This window comes from Narcine bancroftii, chromosome 4, assembly GCF_036971445.1.
Source record: "Narcine bancroftii isolate sNarBan1 chromosome 4, sNarBan1.hap1, whole genome shotgun sequence".
Classification (NCBI taxonomy): domain Eukaryota; kingdom Metazoa; phylum Chordata; class Chondrichthyes; order Torpediniformes; family Narcinidae; genus Narcine; species Narcine bancroftii.
In genome coordinates this window covers 310973636-311000572 of record NC_091472.1, presented here as the reverse complement: position 1 = coordinate 311000572, position 26937 = coordinate 310973636, and the positions used below count along the sequence as shown (strand labels likewise).

At 39.6% G+C, this 26937-nt stretch overlaps 1 protein-coding gene across 1 annotated transcript in view; it reads left to right on the top strand.

Annotated features, from left to right (window-relative positions):
• Positions 1 to 26937, top strand: part of LOC138762246 (IQ calmodulin-binding motif-containing protein 1-like) — an 81888-nt gene that overhangs the window by 20561 nt on the left and 34390 nt on the right. Inside the window, exons 4-5 of the mRNA XM_069935910.1 lie at positions 8253 to 8382; positions 20437 to 20530. Coding sequence (XP_069792011.1) covers positions 8253 to 8382; positions 20437 to 20530 — 224 coding nt within the window. The remainder of the gene's footprint in view (positions 1 to 8252; positions 8383 to 20436; positions 20531 to 26937) is intronic.

The following is a 26937-nucleotide window of genomic DNA, read 5'->3' as shown; positions in this document are numbered from 1 at the left end:
TAGCACATACAATCATTAATTATTATTAAAATTTCTGATGAAGAGGAGTGGATAAAGTAGAGAGATGGACGGAAAATTATTCATAAAATCCATATCTAGTTTCCAAATACTATAAAAAATTTTCAACTCGATTCCTTAAACTATATGTAATTTTTTCCAAAGGTATACAATTTCTCACCTCATTATATTAATAACATTAATACACTTCCTTATCATCTTTGCATGATATCGTTAGACATTTCTTTGCGGTTGCTATTATAATACTGAAAAAATTTTCTTGATATTTGTCCAATTACAATTTTGAATCCTTTTCATATATATCCCCAAGTAAAAATATTCTTAGATCCTTTTGCATCTTTATCTTCATAATTTGTCCTAATAATAAACTCAGTTCATTCCAAAACCTTTCTACTTTTTCAAAAGACCATACTGAATGCAAAAAAGTCCCTATTTCTTTCACACCTTGAAAACACTTATTTGAGTAATTGGAATCAAGTCCATTTAACTTGTATGGAGTATAATATAATTGATGAAGAAAATTATATTCAACCACTTGATATCTAACACATAGTGTAATCGTAACACTTTCTTGACATAATTTTGCCCAAATCTTCTCCTGAATTAGTACATTTAAATCTTTCTCCCAGCGCATTTTGGATTTATATAAATCTTTTATCTTTGTCGTTTCTTGCAATTTTATATACATGTTAGTAATAAATTTCTTTACAACAGATGTATCTGTTATTATATCTTCAAAATGACTTTGTTTAGGAAGTCTCAAATCTGCTCCCAGTTTCTTTTTTAAATGCATTTTAATTGATAATATGCAAAAATTGTATAATGTATATTATATTTATCTTTTAATTGATCAAAGGTTTTTAAAAAATCCTAAAAAACAATCTTTTATTCTCTGTATACCTTCACTACACCAATTGTCATACAAATAATATTAAAAGTAAAAGGGAGAAGTTGATTTTGATTTAACAACATTTTTGGTAATTGATCATTTTCAATTCCTCTCTCAATATTAATTCTATTCCACATTTTTAATATAAGCTTTAATACTGACAAATCTTTAGTTCCTTTAAACAGCTCACTATTCCATTTATACAAAATTTGCTCAGGAGTAATTTCACCAATTTTATTCATTTCCATTTAAACCCAAGATGGTTTTTCACCCTTTTGATAACAGGAGGACAAAAATCTCAATTAAGATAATTGTTAAAATTTGGTCGTCTTAGTCCACCCTCATCAAATTTCCACATTAATTTTTCTAAACCAATTCTTGACATCTTATTTTTGCAAAGAAACTCACGTACTCTTTTATTCAAATTTCGAAAAATGGATTCTGGTACATGAATGGGCAATGATCAAAACAAATATTGCATTCTTGGAAAAATATTCATTTTAATACAATTCACTCATCCTATTAATGTTATTGGTAAATATTTCCATCGTTTCAAGTCCTCTACCAATTTTTTAGCAATGGCAAATAATTTTACTTAAACAAATTATTTATATTTCTATTGATTTTAATTCCTAAATATTTGATTGCTTCATTTTGCCATTTAAATTTTGTCAATCCTTTACATTGAAAGTAACCCATATCCACCATGGGCATCACTTCACTTTTATCAACATTAACTTTATAACCTGATACTAATCCATATTCTTTTAATCTCTCATTCAACTTATTTAAAGATATTTCTGGTCTCATTAAATATACTATAACATCATCAGCAATAAACTAATTTTATGTTCCTTATTACCTACTTCAAATCCTTTAACATTGTCAGTTCTAATTACTTTAGCCAATGGCTTATTCGCTAATATAAATAAAAAGGATGATAATGGACAACCTTGTCTTGAAGACCTTTCTAGCAAAAAAGGTTGTGAGATTTGTTTATTCGTAATCACTTTTGCTTTTGGTTGATCGTACAATGCCTTTAAGCAGTTTATAAAAGTATTTGGGATCCCAAAAGCATTAAGTTTCTCAAATAAAAAATCCCATTCCAAACGATCAAATTCTTTCTCTGCCTCTAATGCTACCGCAGGAATCTTCCTATTTTCATATTTATCAAACTTAAAATTTTAACTATATTATTTGCTGCTTTTCTATTTTTAATAAAACCAGTTTGATCTAAATTTATTAATTTTGGCAAAAATTCAACTAATCTATTAGCTAATAATTTTGATACAATTTTATAGTCTGTATTCAATAATGATATAGGTCTATATGAGGAGGGTTGTAGACAATGTTTCCATTTTTTGGAATTACAGTTATTAATGCTGTTTTAAAAGATTCTGGTAAATCATGAACCTCTTTCATTTGATCTAATACCTCCATAAATACTGGTACTAATAACTCCTTAAACTCTTTATAAAATTCTGGTGGGAAAATCATCTTTACCTGGTGCCTTATTAGTCTGTAAAGACATTAAAGTCTCAGAAACTTCTGTTTCTGAAAAATTCTCAGAGCCTTAACTTTTCATCCTCCTTTTACACCGGTAATTTAACTTGTCTCAAATAATCTCTTATTATTATCTTTCATTGATACTGAATGATAAAGTTTAGCATAAAATTCTTTAAAATTATTATTTATTTCATGCATTTTATATCTGTCCTGATAATTCCTTAGTTGTAATTATTGTTCTAGAAATTTGTTCCGTTTTTATTACCATGCTAAAACTTCGAGCCCTTTCACCCCTCAATATTTTTGTTGTGATCTCATTATGTTTCTCTCCACTCTATGTCTGCACAGTATTAAGTCTTAATTTCTTCAACTCTTAACAATTTTCTCTTCTCCTCATCTTTATGTACTTGAATTTCCTTCACCAATTTCATTTCTCTTTATCTAATTGAATTATTTCTTTCATATATTCTTTCTTTATTTTTGAAATATAATTTATTATTTGATCTCTCAAATATGCCTTCATAGAATCCCATAATATAAACTTACTCGCAACTGAATCTTTATTAGTTTCTAAAAAAAAATTAATAGTTGCTTCATATAATCACAAAATTCCTTTTTCTTCAACAAAGTTGTACTTAACCTCCATCTATAACCTACCTTTTGTTCTTTTTCCAATTATATAGATTAAAATTAAAATCTGATTAAACCCGGATTGATATTCCACTCTTCATACTCTGTATTGAAATTGTGCAGAAATTAAAAACATATCTATCCGTGAATATGTTTTAAATCGAAAAGAATAAAAGGAATAATCTCTTCCATTTGGATGGATTTTTCTCCAAATATCCACAAAATCCATATTTTTCATTAAATCTGTTACCATTTTTGCTACCTTATTTTTCACCATTCTATCTCCCAATCTATCTAATCTAGGGTCCAAAGCAAAATTAAAATCACCTTAGGATTTGATAAATTCATAAAAATATCTTGCATAAATTTGCCATCATCTACATTTGGTGCATATACATTCATTAAGATTCATTGTTCAAAATAAATCTGACAATTTACTATAATGTATCTTCCCGCTATATCTATACTAATATCCAATATTTTAACTGGTAAATTTTTATTAATTAATATTACTGTACCTCTGGCCTTAAAATTAAGATGATGCTATTACTGTCTCTACCCAATCTCTCTTTAATTTTTGATGTTCCTTTTCTGTCAAATGTGTTTCCTGTTTAAAAAAAAAAGCTGTCTTAATTTTTTCATATAAACAAATAATTTTTTCTGCTTTATTTGATTCTGAATCCCATTAATATTAATACTAATAAAATTTAATTTATCAACCATCTGATTTTTTCATAAAATCCAGTAACTGCTCAACTTTTCACCTCCACTCCTAAATATTTCATAACACAATAGTTAAATTCAGGTGTATTAAAGAGAAAAAGAAGAAGAAAAGAAACAAGGACAGAAACCCTGCCCCCCCCCCCCCCCCCCAAGATGTACATTGTTAACAATACGTCTTTACACCCCTGATCTGTAGCAGTTGTGATCAAAAACGACACCTGCTCACTACATTCCAGAGAGGCCAGGCTCGTACTCCCACCAAACTCTCCCAAAATATAATATTGTCTCTCATGCCTCAAATCTGCTCAATCTCACAGTTATCAAATCATTTTTTTTACAGATTGGGTAAAAAAACTGTCCTTCCTAATATTCTCTCTCCTCCTAAACACATTATTTAATTATATATCCCCAACTACAATTTTTCTGCTTCCTCACTCCCTTCAGCTCTCATCTCATTTTCTTAGCCAGCAAATCTGCTTACACTTTCACTTCATTGGGTTCCATAAATCTGTTTTTGCTCTCAGGAACAAAAACCTTTAACACTGCTGGATATACCTTAAAACGAAAGTGTAACCTTTTTTCTATAGCACATTTTTAACAGCATTGAATTCTTTTCTCTTTTTCAAGAAATCAAAACTTATATCAGGGTAAAACAAAATCTTATTATCAATATGATGTTGCTGGAAAGGGTGTAGAGGAGATTTACTAGGATTATTCCTGGAATGCAGGGGCTGGTGTTTGGGGAGCGTTGACAGCTCTTGGGTTGTATTTGTTGGAGTATAGGAGAATGAGGGGGGATCTCATGGAGACATTTCGAATATTGAAAGGTTTTGATAGAATGAATACAGATAAGATGTTTCCCTTGATGGATGAATCGAGGACAATGGGTCACAATCTTAAAATTAGAAGTTGTCCAATTAGAACAAAAAGGAGGAAGAACTTCTTTAGTCAGAAGGTTATGGATCTGTGGAACTCCCTTTGAGTACTTAAACAGGAAATGGATGAGTATCTCATTAGCAAGGGTATCAAGGGATATGGGGAAAAGGCTGTAAATTGGAACTAGGTGTGAGCATAATTCAGCTTAGTGTAGAGTCACGGAACAGACCCGATGGGCCTAATGGCCTGCTTCTGCTCCTTTAACTTGTGAAATTATATATCAGTGGTGAGTCTCTCCTTCCCTCGCTTCGCAACCAGCTCCAGGATCTCCCTCATTTCATAACGAACCAACTTGACCAGGATCAAAAGCGGCTTTTGATCTGGCTGCAGTTTAGGCTGCAATGCTCTTTCAATCTCAATATCTCCATGAAATTCAGTTCCCCCCCACCCCAAAGAATCCAACATTGTAAAAATCTCATCATTTCTTGTCCTTCATCACCTTCTTTAAGTCCAACAATTTTTATATTATTTTTTCTACTGAAATTTTCTAACCTATCAATTTTTTTAGTTAATTGATCTTTTGTTGCGGCCACTTCAGCTTGAACTTTCGTCATTGACTCTTTAATGTGTTAAATTTCAAATTCATTATCTTAAATTGAAGTGATGGATACAAAAACTTTTGTTCCATTAGCGACAGCATTCTCTCCACCTTCTTTGTAGAACTTTTTTTTAAATTATAACCCTCATTACATTTTATACCTTCCGTTGTTAACTTTAGCAAAGTTTGCTGGAAAGTATTCATATATTTCTTCATTTCTGTTGCGAATATATAAGGCTCTTTTGTTTCCTCCTGTCTTTTGGCCAAAACTCTCCGTTCATCGTACATTTCTTCTTCTTCTTCTTCCTGCTCCTCTTCTTCATCACGAGCTGGAGCTGGAGGCTTCTTGAGCTTTTTTTAAAGTTGCCTCCTTTTTTTGTGCTCTGGGCATGCGCGACTCCTCGCACATGCCCAGTCAATTCTTCACCTGGGGCAGGTGACCATTGTCGGGGGAGAATAAAAGATTGTTTTTTAGGATCTTTTTTTAAACTGATCAATTAAAAGATAAATATAATATACATTATACAATTTTTGCATATTATCAATTAAATGCATTTAAAAAAGAAATTGGGAGCAGATTTGAGACTTCCTAAACCAACTCCAGGCTTATCCACCTACTCCCCCCACCCCACTACGCACCCCGCCCCCAGGAGAGCTCCAGGATCCTTCTTCAAGGTTGGTCTCTCTTCTTTATCAGCTTCTTTTTCCTGTTCAAGTTCTTGAACAGTAACAGTCGTTTTATCTTTCTTAGGTAGCATTGTATATTGTTCTATAGGCCTTCCAATAGCTTCCTCTTCTTTCTTCCTTCAATCACTTCAGACATTTTGACTCTTTTTAAAACATTTTCGGAGAGAGTAGAGAATTCAAGTCTAGCCCCACGTCATCACGTGGCACAGCCCCGACCCCACCATTGTTGACCAAATAACTGGAAACTATGTCATGCTGCAGGATGGAGATCGAGAATAGCAACAATCTTGCTCACAATGTCACAGACCAAGGAGCTTTATTATGGTTGATTTTAGGAAGGGAAGAATGAGTGACCTCTCACCTGTCTGAGCCTTTGACTGAGCTTGTCTATGCCAGACAAGTTGATACTCTCTCCTAGTCCCTCTTGTCCACATTTGGACCATTTCCAAATTCCTTCCAATCCATATATCCACGTATCTCAAAAACTTCTCCAGGTGTATCGTGGAGAGAATTCTGGCTGGTTTCATCTCTGTCTGGTATGGAGGTGCCAATGCTCAGGAGTTGTTAACTCAGCCTGCGACATCACGGACACCAGTCTCCACTCCATCGAGGACATTTACAAGAGGTGATGTCTTAAGAAAGCAGCCTCTATCCTCAAGAACCCCCACCACCCAGCTACCATTAGAGGAAAAAGGTACAGGAGCCTGAAGATGAGCACTCAATGGCACAAGAACAGCTTTTTCCCCTCTGCCATCATGTTCATGAATAAACCACAGAAACTGTCCTACCTTCTTTTTCTTTTTCCTGTACTATTTTTATTTATTTATTTTGTAAGGTGGTTTATATAAATGTTTGCAATGTGACCCTGCTGCAAAGAAACGAATTTCGTGACATTCGTGACAATAAATTCTTATCTTCACATTGATCGTCACCCTCTTTGTGAAGAATGCTCACACATAGCTGTACGGCAAGGAAACAGACCCTTCACCCTAAAGTCTATAACTGGTTCTCTCCTTTGTCTTCTCAACAAGTTCCCTGAATTCACTCTATCAGTTCCCGAATTTTGAATGCGATCATGTCTCATTCTTTCAAACTTGAAAGAATCCCTCTAGAAAATTTCATCTCTCAGGTGGTAAATCTGCCATCCTTGGAAATAGCCAAGTAAATCTTTGCTGCAATCCATCCCTGGTAAATGTATTCGTATTTTGGTAATGGCATCCAAAATTGTGCACAATACTACAGTTTGCAATTTTATCAAGACTCTAATCTCAGTATGATCTCTTTACTCCTGCACACAGTGTCCGACAGCAAAAAGCATAATTAACTCCTAATTGTACCTTCTCAATGCAAATTAGTCTTGGGGGTTATCATGATGCTTGAAAAATTGCTTGAACAACTAATACTGTAGTTGTTTAGTGTCTCAAATTTACTTCCTCTATTCATATGGTTGCTCAAGTTTCCAGAGTTGTTTTGCAAGCAGAATCTTTAGATTGAACTGTATCAGCCACAATATACTTTACTTTAATACTGTAATTATTCCAGGCCATTGGAACTTCCATTTGTAGGGTATCAATTCTGTAGAAAAAAAAACCTTTGAATTAGATAAATTTTGGTTTGATGAAACCTCACTTGGAGTATTGTGAACAATTTTGGGTTATTCATTTAAGAAAGGATTTGCTGATGTTGGAGAAGGTTCAGAGGAAGTTCCCTAGGATGATTCCCGGAATGAAAGGGTTGTCATATGAGGAACGTTTGACAGCTCCTGACCTATATTCGTTGGAATTTAGGAAAATGAAGGGGGATCTCATTGAAACATTTTGAATGTTGAAAGACCTGGACAGAGTAGATATAGAAAGGTTGTTTCCCATGGTGAGAGAAGACAAGATGGCACAAATTCAGGATCATAGGACTTCTGCTTATTACAGAAATGTGGAGGAATTACTTCAACTGGAGGTTGGTAAATCTGTGGAATTTGTTGCCACAGGTGGTTGTGAAGGCCAGATCATTGGGTGTATTTAAGGCAGATTGATAGATTCTTGTTTAGCCAGGGCATCAGAGGTTATGGGGAGAAAGCTGGGGAGTGGAACTGAGTCAGTAAAATGGATCAGCTCATGATTGAATGGTAGGGCAGACTCGATGAGCTGAATGACCTATTTCTGCTTCTATGGTCTTATTAAGCATCCTATTTACCTGTTTAACATTGCAAGATGTTAAATAATTTGACTGCCAAAGCTAAAGATTCTTGAAATATGTGGGGCTCTTTTGGGTGAATGGAGTAGTTGTAGGAGTATAGAATTAACAGTAATTTGAATTCCTTTCTCACAGCACTGCCTGTGTGGGTCTGGATCCAAAGAATGATGCAGAAGAATTCTACAAAAAAGTTTTACCATCAGCTGCAGACAATCTAATGTTGTTGGCACGTCGTCTTCAGGCTCGCTTCCTCAAAGCTGATGAGGTAATTCTATTCACCTATTCCACTTACTTTACAATAAACAGTAAATCTGACTGACCGACTGCACTTTAAGCTAAAAACTCTGCTTTTAGTTTCAGTTTCAATGATATGGAAAATATCAATGAGCTCAAATTTTGCTTTCAGCCAAATTCAGATTTGCTCCAGAATTTATGATAGTCACTTAGAATTTCATTAGCTTCAATATTTTAATCCCTTGAGACTTCAGAAGCCACTTTCAGGTGGCCAGAATACCCCGATGTAAAGCCGCCTATTCTACCCGAATGCGGCTGTTGAGAGACCACCTGAAAGCAGAAAACCTGGCCCTGAGGAGTACTTACCAAAACTTCCTCGGGGAGGTATATTCTCCGCTTCCGAGCAGTCCCCCTGAGGCACCTGAAAGCAGCAGCGGCTCCTAGGGGGCGGGCTGATGATGTTGCGGTGACGTCGTCAGCCTGAGACACTTTGGCCTGATTTTTGAAAAACTGGAGAGTGTGCAGGCTCGGCATTACCAGTACAGTCACATTTTTTGGTATGTTAGAGGCACTTCTCTGCTCCTGGCCCTCCATGATCCTGTGTTCCTTTCTGCTTCAGCCTCGATGCGCTGCAAATAACATCATGACAGCAGGCGTGACTACGGCCACAGTTGACAGGTGTCAACGCTCACTCCGAGGCGCCTCTCCTGCAGCCGGCCCTTTCAGGTGCCAGAACAGTGCCTTAAGCGCTGCCACCTGAATGTTGATTTGAACACACCCACAGCCACCTCTGCAGGCGCATTCTTAGAGCAATTGCATCTGAAAGCGGCTTAAGTTTCAATTCTACCTGTATACTGCCACATGTAAAACTTGCAACACAAAAAGAAATCTTGGACGTTGAATCTTTTAATTATCCTAGCAGTATTTCCCTAGCCCATTTTCATTCTTTTTTAACCAAAAATAGACTTTATTCACTATATTTACAAAAGAAAAACCTTTAAAAGTCTTTTGCAATCCAACGATGTCTCCGTGTGGTGAAAGACCACAGGTTTCGGGCAGACAAAAGTGTGTGTTTCACCAAGCTCCTGCAGTTCTGGATGTCTGACTTTGTGTGTCCCCAGTAACAGCCCATAAATCAGAGAAGCCTCTGTCACATTGCTGCTGAGGACCCTTGCATCCTTCTCCCCACTGCAGTTATCTCAGGGACAACATGCATTGTGGTTGATGTTCAGGTTGTACTGGAAGAATCTAATTGGGAGGGCTTCTCTCACCGTCAGCTTGATCAGGTCTTGGTGCTTGTTATTAAGCACTGGCGATGAACAGATTACCTACAGTCTGCTCAGGGAACCACCCCAAAGGGTCCATCGAGTCCTCTTCCCTCAGTGTTTACAGGACAATCCATGCTGATGGCCTTGAGGTCAGAGATGTTTGTCTGGAAAAAAACATTTCAATGATTGGTGGTGTAGCAAGGTCTAGCTGACTGTGGCATTGCGTTGCACAGGGAGGGGAGGCTAATCCTTTGCAACACCTGGGACAGGTAGAACCTTAGCACATACTAGCACTTGGTACCCTCATATTTTGGTTCCACGCACAGTCTGATGCAGACACACTCGAGATGAGGGCCACATTCGTTATGCTCTTGCTCCCCTTGTCTAGCGACTTGGACATGGCAACCCTTCAGACCAATTCCATCTTGGATCCTCATATGAACCGGAAAACTGCTCTAGCGACCACCCGGGTGGAGGTGCAGGGGATGGGCCACACCTGCACCACATACAGCAATACCGAGAGCACATCCACACCTGATGACCATGTTCTTCCCTGTTACGGAGAGGAAGTGTTGCACTCTCTGACCCAATTTCTGGTGGACGTTTGTGATCTGCTCTGAATAATTCTTGTTGTGTGCCTCAGCCCCTCCAAACCAGATCCCCAACCTCTTCAAGTAGTCACGTCTGACTGTGAAGGGGTAAGTTCGAGCCAGTCACTGAATAACATGGCCTTGCTCTTTTTCTGGATTATCCTGGCGTCTGATACACACTCAAATTGGCCGCAGATGCTGATCAACCTGCGGACCCATAGGAGCTCAGTTCACTTTGTCTTGTCCACCAATTCAAGAGCTGCAGTTCCTCAGTCATACTTTGTGCAGTTTCATGTTGAGGCTGTCATGTACACACACGGTATCTGCAACTGCGTACCTTTTCCCTTGGCACTACCCGCTGTTTCACATCCTTTATAAATGCTTCAGGATTTGCAGCAGATGGCTAACAAGATGTTGGGGGTTTAGCATGAAATAGCAGAGGTTATGTAAAGGTGTCTATGATAACAGACTAGAACTTTCTGGACTCTGGGGAGGACCTGGCAAAGTGGAAGTCAGCAAATGTCCCGCCACTGTTTTAAAAAGGATGTAGGCAAAAGGCAGGGAGCTATAGGCCAGTTAGCTTATTGGCTGTAGTTTAGAAAATCCTTGAAAGTATCATTTAAAAAAGAAATAACAAGAAAGCAGATACAGCATGGATTCAGTAAAGACAGGTCCTCTTTGACAAATTTGCTGGAGTGCATTGAAGATTGAACAAGTGCAGCGGATAGAGGGGAACAGGTAGATGTTGTGGACTTTGATTTCCAAGAGGTATTGATAAGGTGCTACATACAAGCCTTATTCATAGGATAAGAATGCATGGACTTGGCAAAGTATTAGCATAGATAGAGAATTGGCTAACCAACAGAAGGCAGATTTGGGATAAATGGGTGATTCTTTGGTTGGCAGGCAGTGGTGAGCAGAGTGCTGCCTGGTCAGTGCTTGGCCCGCAACTGTTCACTATATACAGTACGTTAATGATTTGGAAGAGGGAGCTGAATGAGGCATATCTAAGTGTCCTGATGTGAGTAAACTGAGTGGAAAAGCAAATTGTATAGAGGATGTGGAGAATCTGCAGTGAGATGTAGATAGGTTAGATGAGTGGGGAAGGATATGGCAGATAGAGTACAATGTTAGTAAATGCGAGGTCATCCACTTCAGAAGAAAAAAAACCATCAGATTATTTCAATGGTGAAAGATTGCAGCTTATGGTTCTGAAGAGGGACTTGGGAGTGCTTATGCATGAGTCTCAATAGGTTGATTACAGGTACAAGAGGCAAATGCAATGTTTGCTTTCATTCTAGACGGACTGATTTTTTTTGTAATTTATTGATCATTTTAAATATATTTAACAATCAACAACAATATAAAATACAAAACGTGAAAAAAACCCATCCCTCCATTCCCCCCCCACCTCTGTACGTCCAATTAAACAGGGAGAAGAGGAGAAAAAGGGGAATGAATTTAAGAGCAGGGAAGTTCTGCTGCAACTGTACAGTGTACTGGTAAGGCCGCACCCAGAGTGCAATTCTGGTTACTTCCTGGCTTCAGAGATGACGCAGAGGAGGTTCACCAGGTTAATTTCAGAGATGAGGAGTGGTTTGCCAATAAGGAACGATTGAGATGCCTGGCATAACTATACTTGTTAGAATTCAGAAGGATGAGAGGGGATCTTATAGAAACATCAAATTATGAAAGGGATACATAAAGTTGTTTCCACTCATAGGTAAGTCTAGAACTGGGAGCAAATTTAGCATGGAGATAAAGAGGAACTGCTTTTCCCAGAGAGTAGTGAATCAGTGGAATTCTCTGCCAAAGGAAGCAAGACACCTCATTAAATGTATTCAATTCACAGTTATATTTTTGACAAATAAGGGAATTAGGGTTCATGTGGGGGACGGGTAAGTGGAGCTGAGACCACGGCCAGATCAGCCATGATCTCATTGAATGGCGGAGCAGGCTCAGATGGGCCAGATGGCTGACTCCTGTTCCTATTTCTTTGTTCTTATGGAACTGTGTGAGTCTTGGAAATCCTTTGGCATCCAGCACAATCCTGCTATAACTTCAAATGTCCTCTCCTGAACTCTGGTTTTAGTAACTCCAGTACTTTCCTGGGTTAAAATTTAATTTATCGAACCCCATCAATATATCCTTTCATTTTTTTCCCTCATTTAATTAACCATGCCGTCCATTAAATGCATCTATGTCATATCCTTCCACTACCTAAGTCTTTAGTGAGTGGTTGAAAAACTTCAAAAAGTAATGAAGTTTGTTATATAAAGTACCCTGTTTGAACTGCTGAGTTTCTCCAACATTGTATTTGTACTTCAAAAAGTAATTGATGTTTTGGGAAAGTTACTGTGGCATGTCATTAGGAAAATGACTTCAATACATTAACACATGCCCTAGGGATACCAGTGAAGCATTACACCATGAAGTTAAATATAATGAAGCTCCACTCAGTGCTTTTACTTCCTGTAACATTGGTAGATTTTCTGTATTAAATAAAGCTTCCAGGTCCTAGCGTTCCTTTAGCATTTGGCCTGTTCTGTTCTCCTGTTTGACTTCAGCACCAAAGGATACTCATTTCAGATTTATTGTCAGGTAGGTACATGACATCATACACAACCTTGAGATTCTTTTTCCTGTGGGAGAGGCAGAATTACCATTTAATGATAGTGAAAATAAAAACTGTACATAATGTACACATGGAAACAAATAAATAAATGTAATCAAACTCATTGTGCTGTACGTAGAGAAGAAAAAAATAATAGAGTTCCTGATTGAGTTTATTGTTGAGAAGTTGGATGTTGGAGGGGTAGCAGTTGTTCCTGAATCTGGTGGTGCGAGTCTTGTGGCACCGATACCTCTTTCCCGATGGTAACAGCGAGAACAGAGCATGTGCTGGGTGGTGTGGATCCTTGATGATGGCTGTTGCTCTCCAACAACACCATTCCCTGTAAATCAGGGGTTGGCAAACTTTTTAAACCATTGACCTCTTCATGAATCCTTGATCTCTCATTGACCCCCAAGCATATAAAATAAATAAATATTATCAATAATAAATTTCTCTTTAGCCTAGACATTTATCCACCCCTTGGATAGTCCCATCAACCCCCGGGGTCAATATAGACCACTTTGCCGACCCCTGCTGTAAATGTTCTCGATGGGGGGAGGGTGTTGCCTGTGATGTCCTGGGCTGTGTCCACTACCTTTTGCAGGGCTTTTTGCTCGGGGACATTGATGTCCCCGTGATGCAGCCAGTCAGCACACTTTCCACCACACATCTATAGAAATTTGCCAGGGTTTCTGATCTTCCTCTGAGTTAGTGAAGTTACCACAATGTAATGACTGAATGATTTTCAACTGTAACATTTTGATCAATTTTAACATTACCAATATTATAAGAAGTATTTAATGTTTAATTGTTTTTAATACTTAAGATTGGTTGAATAAAGGGAAAAGATGATTCAAAGTACAGGATGGAGATAGTGAAACTGGTCCACTGGTGCGAGAACAACAATCTTACTCTCAGTGTCACAAAGACCAAGGAGCTTATTATAGATTTTAGGAACACAAAGCTGAGGGGCCATGCACCTGTCCACATTGACAGGATTGAGGTGGAGAAGGTTGATTCCATCGGGAAAGAGGTATCGGTGCCACAAGACTCGCACCACCAGATTCAGGAACAACTGCTACCCCTCCAACATCCAACTTCTCAACAATAAACTCAATCAGGGACTCTATTGTTTTTTTCTTCTACATATCAGAGGACCTCTCCTGGAGTCAGCACATCGAGCCAATAGTGAAGAAGGCACACCAACTAATTTGTAAGATGTCTGAGAAAATTTGGCACATCATCAAATACTCTATCAAACTTCTACAGGTGAAGTAAAAATATACTGACTGGTTACATCACGGTTTAGTTTGGTAATTGGAATGCAAAAGGCTTTAGAAAGCAGAAAATATAGCCAGGTCCATCATGTTCTCTGACCTACTACCATTGAATGCATTTATGTGAAGTACTGTGTCAAGAAGGCAGCCAACATCATAAAGGATCTCTTCTCACTGTTACCTTTGGATAGAAGGTAGAGAACCCTGAAGACCACAAAAAAAAACAGGGTTTTTTTTTCCAATACGTATCAGGTCCTTGGACCTCCTGTTTCTGCCCTAAACGTAAGCCCCTTTCAAACTTGCAAGTGATACCTGGAATTAACAGCCAATTAAGCTTTAAAGTATTGTTACAACCCCAAAGGACCCCAGAACCCGGCAGCAATAGATATTCATCACAACAGATGGCTACTTAAACAAAAGTTGTTTTTAATTATCTTTAAACATGAAAACAGAATCAAACTTTTATCACTATTAGCTTAACTAACCCAACTTAACCCCCTTCTAATTCTAAGTGCACATGTATGTAATGTGTGTGTAAATTTAAGAAAAGTATTTTGGTTCACAGTCCAATCTCACTTCTCATTCTTCCAAGTTCACTGGTTGCAGGCAATTCTTAGACTCTGCACAGAATTTAACATGTATAAAGTTCACCAGGCTTTGGTGCTCGCAAGGAAAATGGTTACCACTCAGGAAGGTTCTTGTAGGTTTGCAGAGAGAGATGTTCCAGGATTTCCACAACTTAGGTACCACCATTTGTCACCTCACTGTCTCGCTGACGAAACTTGCCCATCAGGGTTCTCCAGATGATAACTTATTTATTTCAGGCTACCAGAGAGTTCCTTTCTGTTCCACTTATTCCAAGAAAAACATCAGACATATAGCACTTCCAGCCATCTACCACTCTGGAGCTCCTGTTTCAGTTCCAACAAGCTTCTCCTGGCTATTCAGTCTACCTCTCTCTCTGAGACCATGACTGCCATGAAGCATGTTTCCTTCTCTCTCTCTCTCTCTCTCTCAGTTGCAAAACCCATGATCTTCTCCAGAAAACAATAGGAGTTAGTCTTTTAGTTCTTCTGTTGTTTTTAGGTAAACAAGAACCTCTCAATAACCTTTCTGTGAAGAGGTATAAGGAGAAAACCTGTCTCTTGCTGTGGCTTTAAAGACAATAGTCCATTCATTCACTTCAATTAACAGCCACTTGTGAAATCTCCATAGCATTCTCCATGACTTCTGTGAAATCACTGAATATGAATTTTTCAGTATTTCATACAAGATCTGTTTTAAGGTGTGTGTATGTAACCTACTCTAATTTTACCAATTTATCTCCCAAAAAATTCCCAAATATTCCGTCACAGTATCTAGTATGAAAGCAAAATCAGCTCAACGCTGGCATCACATGATGTCATATCTCTCCGAAGATTGACAACCTTGACCCCTCGTACAATCCCTGGCCTCTGCAGATGGTGGTGTTGCAATCCTGCAAGTGTGAAACAGACAATTGTATTGTGGAATTGAAATGACCCAAGTTTTTGTGCAAGTGAAGGAAGAAAAAATTAAAATGAAGTATAAACTTTGCTGTGGGAAAGTCGCAATGGGAGAGAGATAGGAAATAAATAGCAATAGCAGACAAGTTGGTAGCGCTATAAGCACACAATTTATAAAGACCATGGGAAAAAGCAATGGTGAACCTGACTTCCCAGAATGCCATGTGGCAGAGAAACCCCTCCATGAATCCAGCTGTTCATACAGCTCTTTCTCTCCCACATGGCATTCTGGGAGGGCATGGTATTTGTAATAGTATGCCATAGTGCTACCAACTTTCCCCTGGTGTATATATTGTGCGCTATAGTGCTACAAATATTCCCACCCTGTGTAAAAATTGTCCGCTATTGCTATTTATTGCTAGCAATTTCCTTCGGTCCCTTATAAAGGTTTATATAGGTCGGCACAACAACAGAGGCCAAAGGGTACATACTGTGCTGTACATAAAGCTTAATTATAATTAGGCATGAGTAGTTTTGTTCAAGTATAAGATCATAATACATTGATCAGGATTTAGGGCAGGTCCACCATCGCTTGATGTGTCACCAGTAGAAGGTAGAACAGTCCTAACCCTGGGAATGGCTCCTTGCAAATGTGAAAGCGTTCAGTGTCCAAGTTAGGAGTGGTCAAATGTGAAAAGCCAAACCCCCATTCCTATCCCAGGACATTGAACGGCCAATTTAGTGGGATGCAAGTATGAAATGGGTTTAAACTAGTATGGTTAGGGACAGGGTTTCAAGTTAGGCAGGACAGCAGGGTGAGGGTTTGTGGGGTAAGGAAAGAGACAAGCTTGAATAATTTGAGGGAGGAAAAGCAGGAAGTAGTAAAAAGATGTTGTAGTGAAAATTGTGAGAATGGAAGAGAGGAGGATATGCAGAAGGTAGGATGTAGGAGATCCCTGAGATATATTTATTTTAATGCGAGGAGCGTAGTAAGGAAGCTGGATGAGCTAAAGGTGTGGATTGACACATGGCATTATGATGTTGTGGCCATTAGCGAGATGTGGTTGAAGGAAGGTTGTGACTGGCAGTTGAATTTTCCAAGATTTTGCTGCTTTAGATGTGACAGAGTTGCTAGATTAAGAGGGGGAGGTGTGGCATTACTTGTCAGGGAGGATATTACAGCAGTGCTGAAGCAAGGTAGACTGGAGGGCTTGTCAATGGAGGTAGTGTGGGTAGAGCTGAAAAATAAGAAGGGTGAGGTTACTATTATGGGGGTATATTATAGGCCGCCAAATGGGGAAAGGGAACTAGAAGAGTAAATGTGCAAAGAAATAGGTGAGATGTGCAGGAGAAATAGGGTGGTGTTGGTTGGGGATTTCAATTTTCCAAACATAGATTGGGAAATGTAGTCAGTAAAAGGGCAGGATGGCTTAGTATTTATGCATTGTGTTCAGGATTGCTTTTTGCAGCAATATGTTGAGACGCCAACTAAAGGGGGAGTGGTGTTAGATCTGTTGTTTGGGAATACAATGGGGCAGGTGATGGAGGTAAGCACTGGAGAGAACTTCGGATCCAGTGATCATGGGTCCATTAGCTTTAGCTTAATGATGGAAAGGGATAGGTCAGGACGGAGGTTGAAGGTCTTTGAGTGGGGGAAGGCCAGATTTGGAGCAATGAGAAAGGATCTGCAGAGAGTTATGTGGGCTGATCTTTTTGCCGGAAAGGATGTAGAGGAAATTTGGGGGGCATTTAGGGGTGAGATTTTGAGAGTACAGGATCTTTATGTTCCAGTCATGCTGAATGGGAAGACTAAAGGTTCGAGGGAGCTATGGTTTTCTGGTGAAATTAAAAAGTTGGTTCGGGTCAAGAGGGAGGCCCATATCAAATGTAAAAAACAAAGGATTGAGGAGATGTATGGTTGTTTCTTAGATTGTAGGAAGAACCTTAAGAGGGAAATTAGAAAGGTAATAAGAAGGTATGAGGAGTCCATAGCTAATAAGGTGAAGGTGAATCTTAAGGGTTTTTACAGATATGTGAACAGTAAAAGAAGGGTTAAGGATAGAATAGGTCCACTGGATGATGGGACCAGTGAACTTTGTCAGGAACTGTATGAGATGGGAGAAATATTGAACAATTTTTTCTCGTCCATATTCACGAGGGAAAGGGACATTGGGCTATACGAAATAAGAGAGGCAAAGGGCTTAGTTATGGAAAAGATAGGGATTAGTAAAGCGAGAGTTTTGGAGCATCTAGGGTCAATTAAGGTGGATAAGTCTCCTGGTCCTGATGGGATTTTCCCCAGGACTTTAAGGGAGGTCAGGGAACAAATAGCGGGGACACTGACAGTGATTTTTCAAAGATCACTGGAGGAGGGGGTGGTACCACAGGATTGGAGGGTTGCAAATGTTGTTCCATTGTTCAAAAAAGGAAGTAGGTGAAGGCCAAGTAATTATAGGCCAGTAAGTTTGACTTCGGTGGTGGGGAAAGTTATGGAGGGTATTCTTCGAGATAGTATATACGCATATCTGGATAGGCAGGGATTGATTGGGGGCACCCAGCATGGGTTTGTAAAAGGAGAGTCATGTTTGATGAACCTTGTTGAGTTTTTTGAGGAAGTGACAAAAAAGGTGGATGAAGGTAGAGCGGTGGATGTGATCTATTTGGATTTTAGTAAGGATTTTGATAAGGTTCCTCATGGAAGGTTAATAAGGAAGGTTCAGTCACTAGGAATTAGTAGAGAGATAGACAGCAGAGAGTCATGGTGGACAACTGTATGTCAGGTTGGAAGCCTGTGACAAGCGGGGTGTCTCAGGGATCGGTGCTGGGTCCCTTGTTGTTTATCATTTATATTAATGATTTAGAGGAGGGTGTGGTTAACTGGGTAAGCAAATATGTGGATGATACAAAAATAGAGGGAGTGGTGGATAGTGAGGTAGATTTTCTTGGATTACAGTAGGATTTGGTTTGTTTGGAAGTGGGCTGAAAGATGGCAGATGGAATTCAATGTAGACAAGTGTGAGGTGTTGCATTTTGGTAAAAATAACCAGAATAGGACATATACAGTTAAGGGGAGGGCACTGAGGCTCACAGAGGAGCAAAGGGAGGTGTGGGTTATGGTACAGAGTTCACTGAAGGTGAACAGGGTGGTTAAGAAGGCATATGGTATGCTGGCCTTCATAAATCATGGTATATAGTATAGGAGCTGAGAGGTGATGCTGCAGCTGGTGAGGCCAGGTTTGGAGTACTGTGCTCAGTTCTGGTCTCCAAATTATAGAAAGGATATAGATAAGGTGGAGAGAGTGCAGAGAAGGTTTACAAGGATGTTGCCTGGCTTACAGCATCTGGATTACAGGGAGAGATTAAGGAGACTGGGACTTTATTCATTGGAACGTAGACGACTGAGAGGGGACTTGATAGAGGTATTTAAAATTATGAAAGAAATAGATAGACTAGACATAAACAGACTTTCCCCTGCGGGCAGGGGAGGTTGGAACAAGAGGTCATGAGTTAAGAGTAAGGGGGCAACACTTTAGGAGAAATATTCGAGGTGGCTTTTTCACTCAGTGAGTGGTGGCAGAATAGAATTAACTTACGAATGAGATAGCTGTGTCAGGGTCCCTTCTGTCATTTAAGAGAAGGTTGGATGTGTACATGGAGATGATGGGGTTGGAGGGTTATTGGTGGTGAGCTAGTGGAGTCCGGAGCGGACTCGAAAGGTCGGCATGGCCTGTTTCCGCTCCGTAAATGGTTATATGGTTATAAACTACTCAAACCACACAAAAATACCTGACTGCACTATTGAAATGTCATTTTATTGCACAACTGAAACTGAATATTTATTATCTATGTCTTTTAAAAAATGTTATTATCTTTTTCCATGCAGCAATTTTGTATATAATTTTGGAATGTTTTTTTTTTACAATTTTTTTACATTTTAAACTTTAGTATATTTTACATTTATTTTCCTCAATTTATTTTTGCCAGTTGCTTGAGGCTGCCGGTTGCTTGAATTTTGGGGGAAACAAGGGATATTACTGTATTTGAAATGGAGAAAATCAACACTGTGGAAGGTTTTAGATCTCATATTTGGAGATACTGAGGTCTTGAAACATAGTTGGATAAGAAACGACCAGAGTGATTAATGGGGGATAAAATATGGGATATAATTTGACTGGTTACAGAGAATGGGAGGTTGGCCAAAAACTCAGTTGTCTGGTGATGAGTGTAATACGTTCTTGCATAATAATGTTACAATAAGAACATTTAAAATACATTTAAATGGACTGACGGGATGGAGGGATTATGGATCATGTGCAGGCAGATGGGTTAGTTTAAATTGCAACTCTGATTATCCAAATGGTCAGGACCTGGCCTACGTCAGATAAATGTTTTTTCTTCTGAGAACTGGTCTTTTTTTTAAAAACAGCCCAGTAGTAACAGCAAATCACTTGCATCAATGTTTAAACAACAACAAACAAGGGAAGCATTTAAGCATTAAAATAATGTTTAATTCTAACCGAAAAAAATGCTGGCCGCTGCCGATCACTGACACCTCCACATCAGGGCCCTGCTCCCATCAGGAGTTTGAGGTCCCCACTGCTGCTGGGAGCCTGAGGTCCCCAGTCAGTTCAGCTCTGAAAAATTTTCAGATAACTGAGGATTTATGATTTGTTTCAGATATCCTCATTTATTTGATAAATGAGGATTTCGGAGAATCCAATTTTGGAGAATCCGAGTTGTACTGTACCAGTTTGGAAGCAGCAAGTAGGAATTTTGGTACATGTGGATATTACATTTATGTGAGTGATGTTAAACTCATTATCTTTATGGTTAAACTTGTTTCTGTTTCAAGGAGGATGATAAACAAGACTTTCTGCGCTATTTCCACAATGTAACTGACTCTCTTTGTTGGCTCCTGAGTGGTCATATTCAGTTAACTCAACATGGTAAGTGCAATGTTTGAACTGCCTTTAGAAATTATTTGTCTTAAAACAGAAAGCCTTGTTGACAGAGAATAACGTAAGATGAAAGTGGTCAGCGAGACCAAAGAGTTACTAGGGAAGGCAAAAAAACAGCTTTGATTTTTGTTGACAATCGTGAAGGAGCTTGAAGCAGGAGAAAGAGGGCAATACAAAATGAAGCAGATGCATTATATTTGTAAAGAGAGATAGCACAGAAATCAGCCCTTCAGCCCATCGATTCCACACTAACCATCCTGTTTAAGATAATCCTACCTTTAGGGGGCATAGTTGTTGTAGTGGTTAGTACAACGCTGTTACAGCGCCAGCAACCAGTGTTTGAATCCACTGCTGTTTGTAAGGAGTTTGTTTGTTCTCCCCGTGCCTGCATGGGTTTTCTCTGGGTGCTCTGGTTTCCTCCCACCATCCAGAACGTAAGAGATTGAAGGTTAATTGGGTATAATTGGGGATCATGGGTTTAAATGGCCAGAATCAGTTTCTACTGTGTTCTATTTTTTTTTAAGTGTAAAAATTAAATTTTAAAAAACCTGCATACTCCACGAAGATGACCTATTGAGGTCAGGGTTAAACCCAGCTTTCTGACACTTACCAGTTATGATATCAAGGTTGGTGGAGCAATTTTGGGAGAGACAGTAAAACTCCAGGTGCCCAACACCTATGGGGATTGGTATACGCTGGATAAGTGAGATTGCGTGTTGCGTGATTGGTAAACTGACTGCTAAGGGGTGCCAATTTTAAACTTTAGTATATTTTACATTTATTTTCCTCAATTTATTTTTGCCAGTTGCTTGAGGCTGCCGGTTGCTTGAATTTTGGGGGAAACAAGGGATATTACTGTATTTGAAATGGAGAAAATCAACACTGTGGAAGGTTTTAGATCTCATATTTGGAGATACTGAGGTCTTGAAACATAGTTGGATAAGAAATGACCAGAGTGATTAATGGGGGATAAAATATGGGATATAATTTGACTGGTTACAGAGAATGGGAGGTTAGCCAAAAACTCAGTTGTCTGGTGATGAGTGTAATACGTTCTTGCATAATAATGTTACAATAAGAACATTTAAAATATATTTAAATGGACAGAAGGGATGGAGGGATTATGGATCATGTTAAGGCAGATGGGTTAGTTTAAATTGCATCATATTGGCACAGATATTGTGGGCTGTCTATTGACTAGTTGCATCACAGTTTAGTTTGGGAATGTGACTGCCCAGGAAAATAGATGGCTCCGAAGGTAATAAACGTAGCTAGGACCATCACAGGTTCTGGTCTCCTAGCAATTGAATGCATCAATCCACAAGCAGCATAAAGGACTCCATCACCCTGGTCACAACGTCTTCTCAACACCCTCTCTGCAACTGGATTCTGAACTCGATGGCTGAAAGACCGCAGTCAATCTGGATTGGTAGCAAAACCTCAAGTCCCATTGTGCTGAGCATGAGCGCATCTCGGGGCCGCGTGCTCAGCCCGCTGATGACTCACCACTGCACTGCCAGATTCAGTTCGAATAGAAACTTCAAGCTTGAAGGTGATACAACATTAGTTGGCCTCATCAGCAACAATGATGAGACAGCTCAGCGAGGGGAGGTTAAGCAGCTCATAAAATGATGTGAGAACAGCGACCTGAGTCTCAGCATGGACAAGACAAAGGAGATAATTGTAGACTTCAGGATGATGAAAGTTGGCCATTCTTCATGAAACATCAGTGGTTCCATCATGGAGAGAGTTGAGAACACAAAGTTTCGGTGTATACAGGACAGCCTATCTTGGACCCACAACACATTCTCATTTAGAGGGGAAGCTGCAGCATCTACAATTCTTAAGGAGGTTGAGGAGGGCAAGGGTACTGGTTCCTCTCTTTGCAACATTGTACAGAAGAACAATTGAGAGTATTCTGTCTTGCTGTAATACAGAGGAACATTAAAACAGCCAGGAAAATCACGGGGTCTCCCTTACCTCTATTGTTGGCATTTAGTGTGACGTTTACTTAAATGAAGCTCAAATATTTAGTGAGGACCCTTTCCACCCAGCACACAGTATCTTTTACCCATGACCATCAAGAAGGAGGTAAGAAGCATCAAAATCGAGACTGCCAGGTTGGGAATAACTTTTTCTTACACACTGAGAGACTGAGGAACAGTACCCTGTAACTGAGAAAATCATCCCAAAATAGTCATATATTTATTTTAATAATTTATGTAGGAGATACAAAAACATGAAAATTGGGACTGCCAGGGTGGGAAATTCCTACAGGCTGTGAAAATGATGAACCTATATCTGAGTAAATGATCCTAAAATATTTGTGTATTTATTTAAATTCTTTTTAATGTATACATGTGATTATTTTGTACTGTGTATTATGTGTGTGTACTGATGCCCAGAGAAACACTGTTTCATTGGTTTGTAAATATACAGTCAGATGTCATTAAACTTGAACTTCTCACTGCTACTTTTGGACAGAAGGTACAGAAGTCTGAAGCCAGCACCTTGAGGTTCAAAAACAATAAACTCATTATCGTTTCACAGAATTGTCTGTTTCAGGAATATTGTCAGTTTTATGGAAGCTGTACATGTTGACTGCTCTAAACTGAGACTTATGTCAACGCCAGATTGAACTAAAATTGTAAATGTTTACAGTAATTGTTAGCATATTTACAGGCAAATGACTAATCTAGTAAAGAGATTATAGAGCAGGAATTGAGAAGCTTTGTTAGCAGTGTTTACATCCTCTGACTAACTGTGAGTCAGAAGCATGTAGCTAGAAGTTCCAATCCAGTGCTGCGTTAATTAGTAAGTCAATGTGAGAACAGTGAAGTGAGTCACTTCTGTTTCTCCATCGCTCTGTTCAGAAAATCCAATTGGTACTGTATTTGCTGCATCAGTGCTTATTCCTTCTACTATAATAAAATCCCAGTGGATGTGCCAAACAAGGACACATGCAATAAATTAGCTTTTCGGAGAACGCAAAGTCAAGTTTATCGTCATCTGATTGCACAAGTACAACCCAATGAAAGGGCATTTTCTGGTCCTCAGTGCAAAACATGTAGACACACAACCAGACATAATGCAGATACGTAAATAAATACACAAGACAAGCATTCATATATTTTAAAAAATAAATAAAGATTGTTTTTTGAATATGGGAGTCTCGCTGATTAATACGAGCAGTTCCTTTGATTGTTCAGCATTCTCACTGCCTGTGGGAAGAAGCTGTTTCTCAGCCTGTTGGTGCTGGCTCTGATCCTCCTGTATCTCTTTCCTGACGGGAGGAGCTGAAAGATGTGTGCAGGGTTGAAAGGGCCCTCAATGATTTTGTGCACCCTATTCAGATGCAATCCCAGTAGATCACATCGATGGGGGGGAGGGAGACGCCAGTGGTTCTCTCTGACTCTCTTCTCGGCTTGTAGATTGATCTCCAATCCATTTCTCTGCAGTAACTATACCCCACTGTGATACAGCCAGTCAGGATGCTCTCAATTGAGCTCCTGTAGAAAGTTGACATGACAATGGCTGGTAGCCTTGCCCGTTTCAGTCTTCTCAGGAAGAGTAGTCGCTGTTGCACCTTCATGACAAGTGAGGAGATGATGTGTGTCCATAAAAGGTCTCTTGTTAAGTGGACTCCAAGGAACTTGGTGCTCTCCACTGTCTCCATTACCAATTTATTGACGTGTAATGGAGTGTGGTCGTTCCTAGTCTACCTGAAGTCCTTGATCATTTCCTTCGTCTTGTCCACATTGAGTCTCGGGTTATTACTATCGTACCATATCATGAGATATTCCACCTCTTCTCTGTCGTGTGACTAATCATTTTTGTGGATAAGCCAACTATGCTTGTGTCACCTGCAAAGGGAGCAATAATCCATGAGAATTGAACCAAACCAAGAAATAGACTCAGCCAAATTTCATACAGGATCACAAAAATTGCAGATGCTGGAGGAACTCAGCTTGTCAGGCAGCAACCATGGGTAGAAATGGTCAGTCAACATTTTGTGTCGGGACCCTTGATAGAGACTGAATCTTGATGAAAATGTCATCATGAAGCAAGAGGGCACTTGAAAATGCAGGAGGTGAGCTGTGTGAGAGCTTCACAGAACTTTCTTGAGAAAGGAAGAAGACTGCCTCAAAGTAGGCCTTGAGAATTTCTGTGGAGTAGATCAAGAGAAAAACATAAAACTACATTTGCCAGAATCTTTAGCAAACATTAGAGTTAGAGGTACTTAGTGGGTCATTCGTGCATAGTTTCAGGTCAACATCCTGATACCAGATTAAATGCCCCACCCCCATGAACATTCAACTTTTTTTTACCCAACATGTAGTAAGGCCCTTCAGTACCAACAGCCACTCACAATTTCTAATTGTGTTTCTGGACTAACTATATTTGCCAGTATTTTTTATTTTCAACAAATAAAGGGGTTGAAGTGGTCGGAGGAATTCATAATAATCCTGAGCGTCTAGAGATTATTATGGTTATGAGTTATCTTAAAATAGCATGAAGGGAAAATGGATTTATCCTTCCATGATCTCTCCAAGCAATTCACTCTACATTGTGCAGTTTTCAAGTTGCTCTTGATGTTTTCAAGATTCAATTTATTATCATGTAATAAAGACAGTGCAATATTACATGCTCATCAGACTGCTCAAACTACAGGGGAATCACGCTGCTCTCCATTCCAGGCAAAATATTCGCTAGGATTATCCTTAATAGACTAATACCTAGTGTCGCCAAAAATGTCCTCCCAGAATCACAGTGTGGCTTTCGCGCAAACAGAGGAACTACTGACTTGGTCTTTGCCCTCAGACAGCTCCAAGAAAAGTGCAGAGAACAAAACAAAGGACTCTACATCACCTTTGTTGACCTCACCAAAGCCTTCGACGTCGTGAGCAGAAAAGGGCTTTGGCAAATACTAGAGCGCCTCGGATGCCCCCCCGCAAGTTCCTCAACATCGAAGTACTCGAGCTGGCAGAGTCCGCAAGCATCGAATCCACGCTGCTGAAGATCCAACTGCGTTGGGTAGGTCACGTCTCCAGAATGGAGGACCATCACCTTCCCAAGATCGTGTTATATGGCGAGCTCTCCACTGGCCACCGAGACAGAGGTGCACCAAAGAAGAGGTATAAGGACTGCTTAAAGAAATCTCTTGGTGCCTGCCACGTCGACCACCGCCAGTGGGCTGATATCGCCTCCAGCCGTGCATTTTGGCGCCTCACATTTCGGCGGGCAGCAACCTCCTTTGAAGAAGACCGCAGAGCCCACCTCGCTGACAAAAGACAAAGGAGGAAAAACCCAACACCCAACCCCAACCCACCAATTTTCCCTTTTAACCTCTGCAACCATGTCTGCCTGTCCCGCATCGGACTTGTCAGTCACCAACGAGCCTGCAGCAGACGTGGACATACCCCTCCATAAATCTTCATCCGCGAAGCCAAGCCAAAGAAGATTACATGGAATCTGTTTTCAACTGCCATAAGGCACGCAGATTCAACATCAACAGAAATTGCCTGAAGCATCTCTTACAGTCAGAGAAAGAGAAGAAAAAGAGAGTCCCCTCAGTGTCACCGTGTGTCCGTGAATTCACTTCCAGCAGACACACGAGTCCAGTCCAAACCATCAGCAGCCTGAGCTCCAAATCTGAACCTCTGACATAAACAGGATCCATTCAGCCTCTGCACCATCTCACATCCCAGTTCTGATACCTGCTACCTCTTCAGCCAGTCTCCAGCGGTCTGCAACCTGGTGTGAATCCCTCCATCACAGTGGCCAGCAGCCCAGAGCCTGAGTGCGTTCCTTGCCTTGAGTCACCAACAGCCCACTGAGTGTGTGCTTCTTCAACTGTAGAACTCCTCATTGGTCTGTCACTAAGGCCAGTTTGTGCATACCAAACTCATTCAAGTTCCACTGTGATAAATTATTTATTTACTTGATGTAGAGAGATAGATGGAGGTCAGGAAGCCAAGGATACCTCCTGAGCTTTTCACTGCAGGCTTAAGAGATCCTGGGCTTCTAAATGAGGAGCAGGTTTGCCTTGGCTAACATCTGATCTGAACATCCAGCATGTCATCACTTTCTCTGAGCTCAGGGTTCTGGAGTGGGGCTTGAACCCTCATCCTCCTGAAGATCAGTTGTTGGAGGAAGTCAGCAAGTCACACAACAGTTGTAGGAAGAAATGGTCCGCCAATGTTTTGGTTTGGGTCCCTTTCTCTACAGCTTTTCTCTTTCTCAACAGTCATCTGACCTTGTGCTACGAAAAAAGCTATTGGGAAACTGTTAAACTGCTCTTTTTAAAACAAAGGTAAATGGCTTTATGTTATCAACTCAGTTTCTTCTATGGAACCAACTATGCACATGTGAATCATGAAACTGCTCTCTTCCTT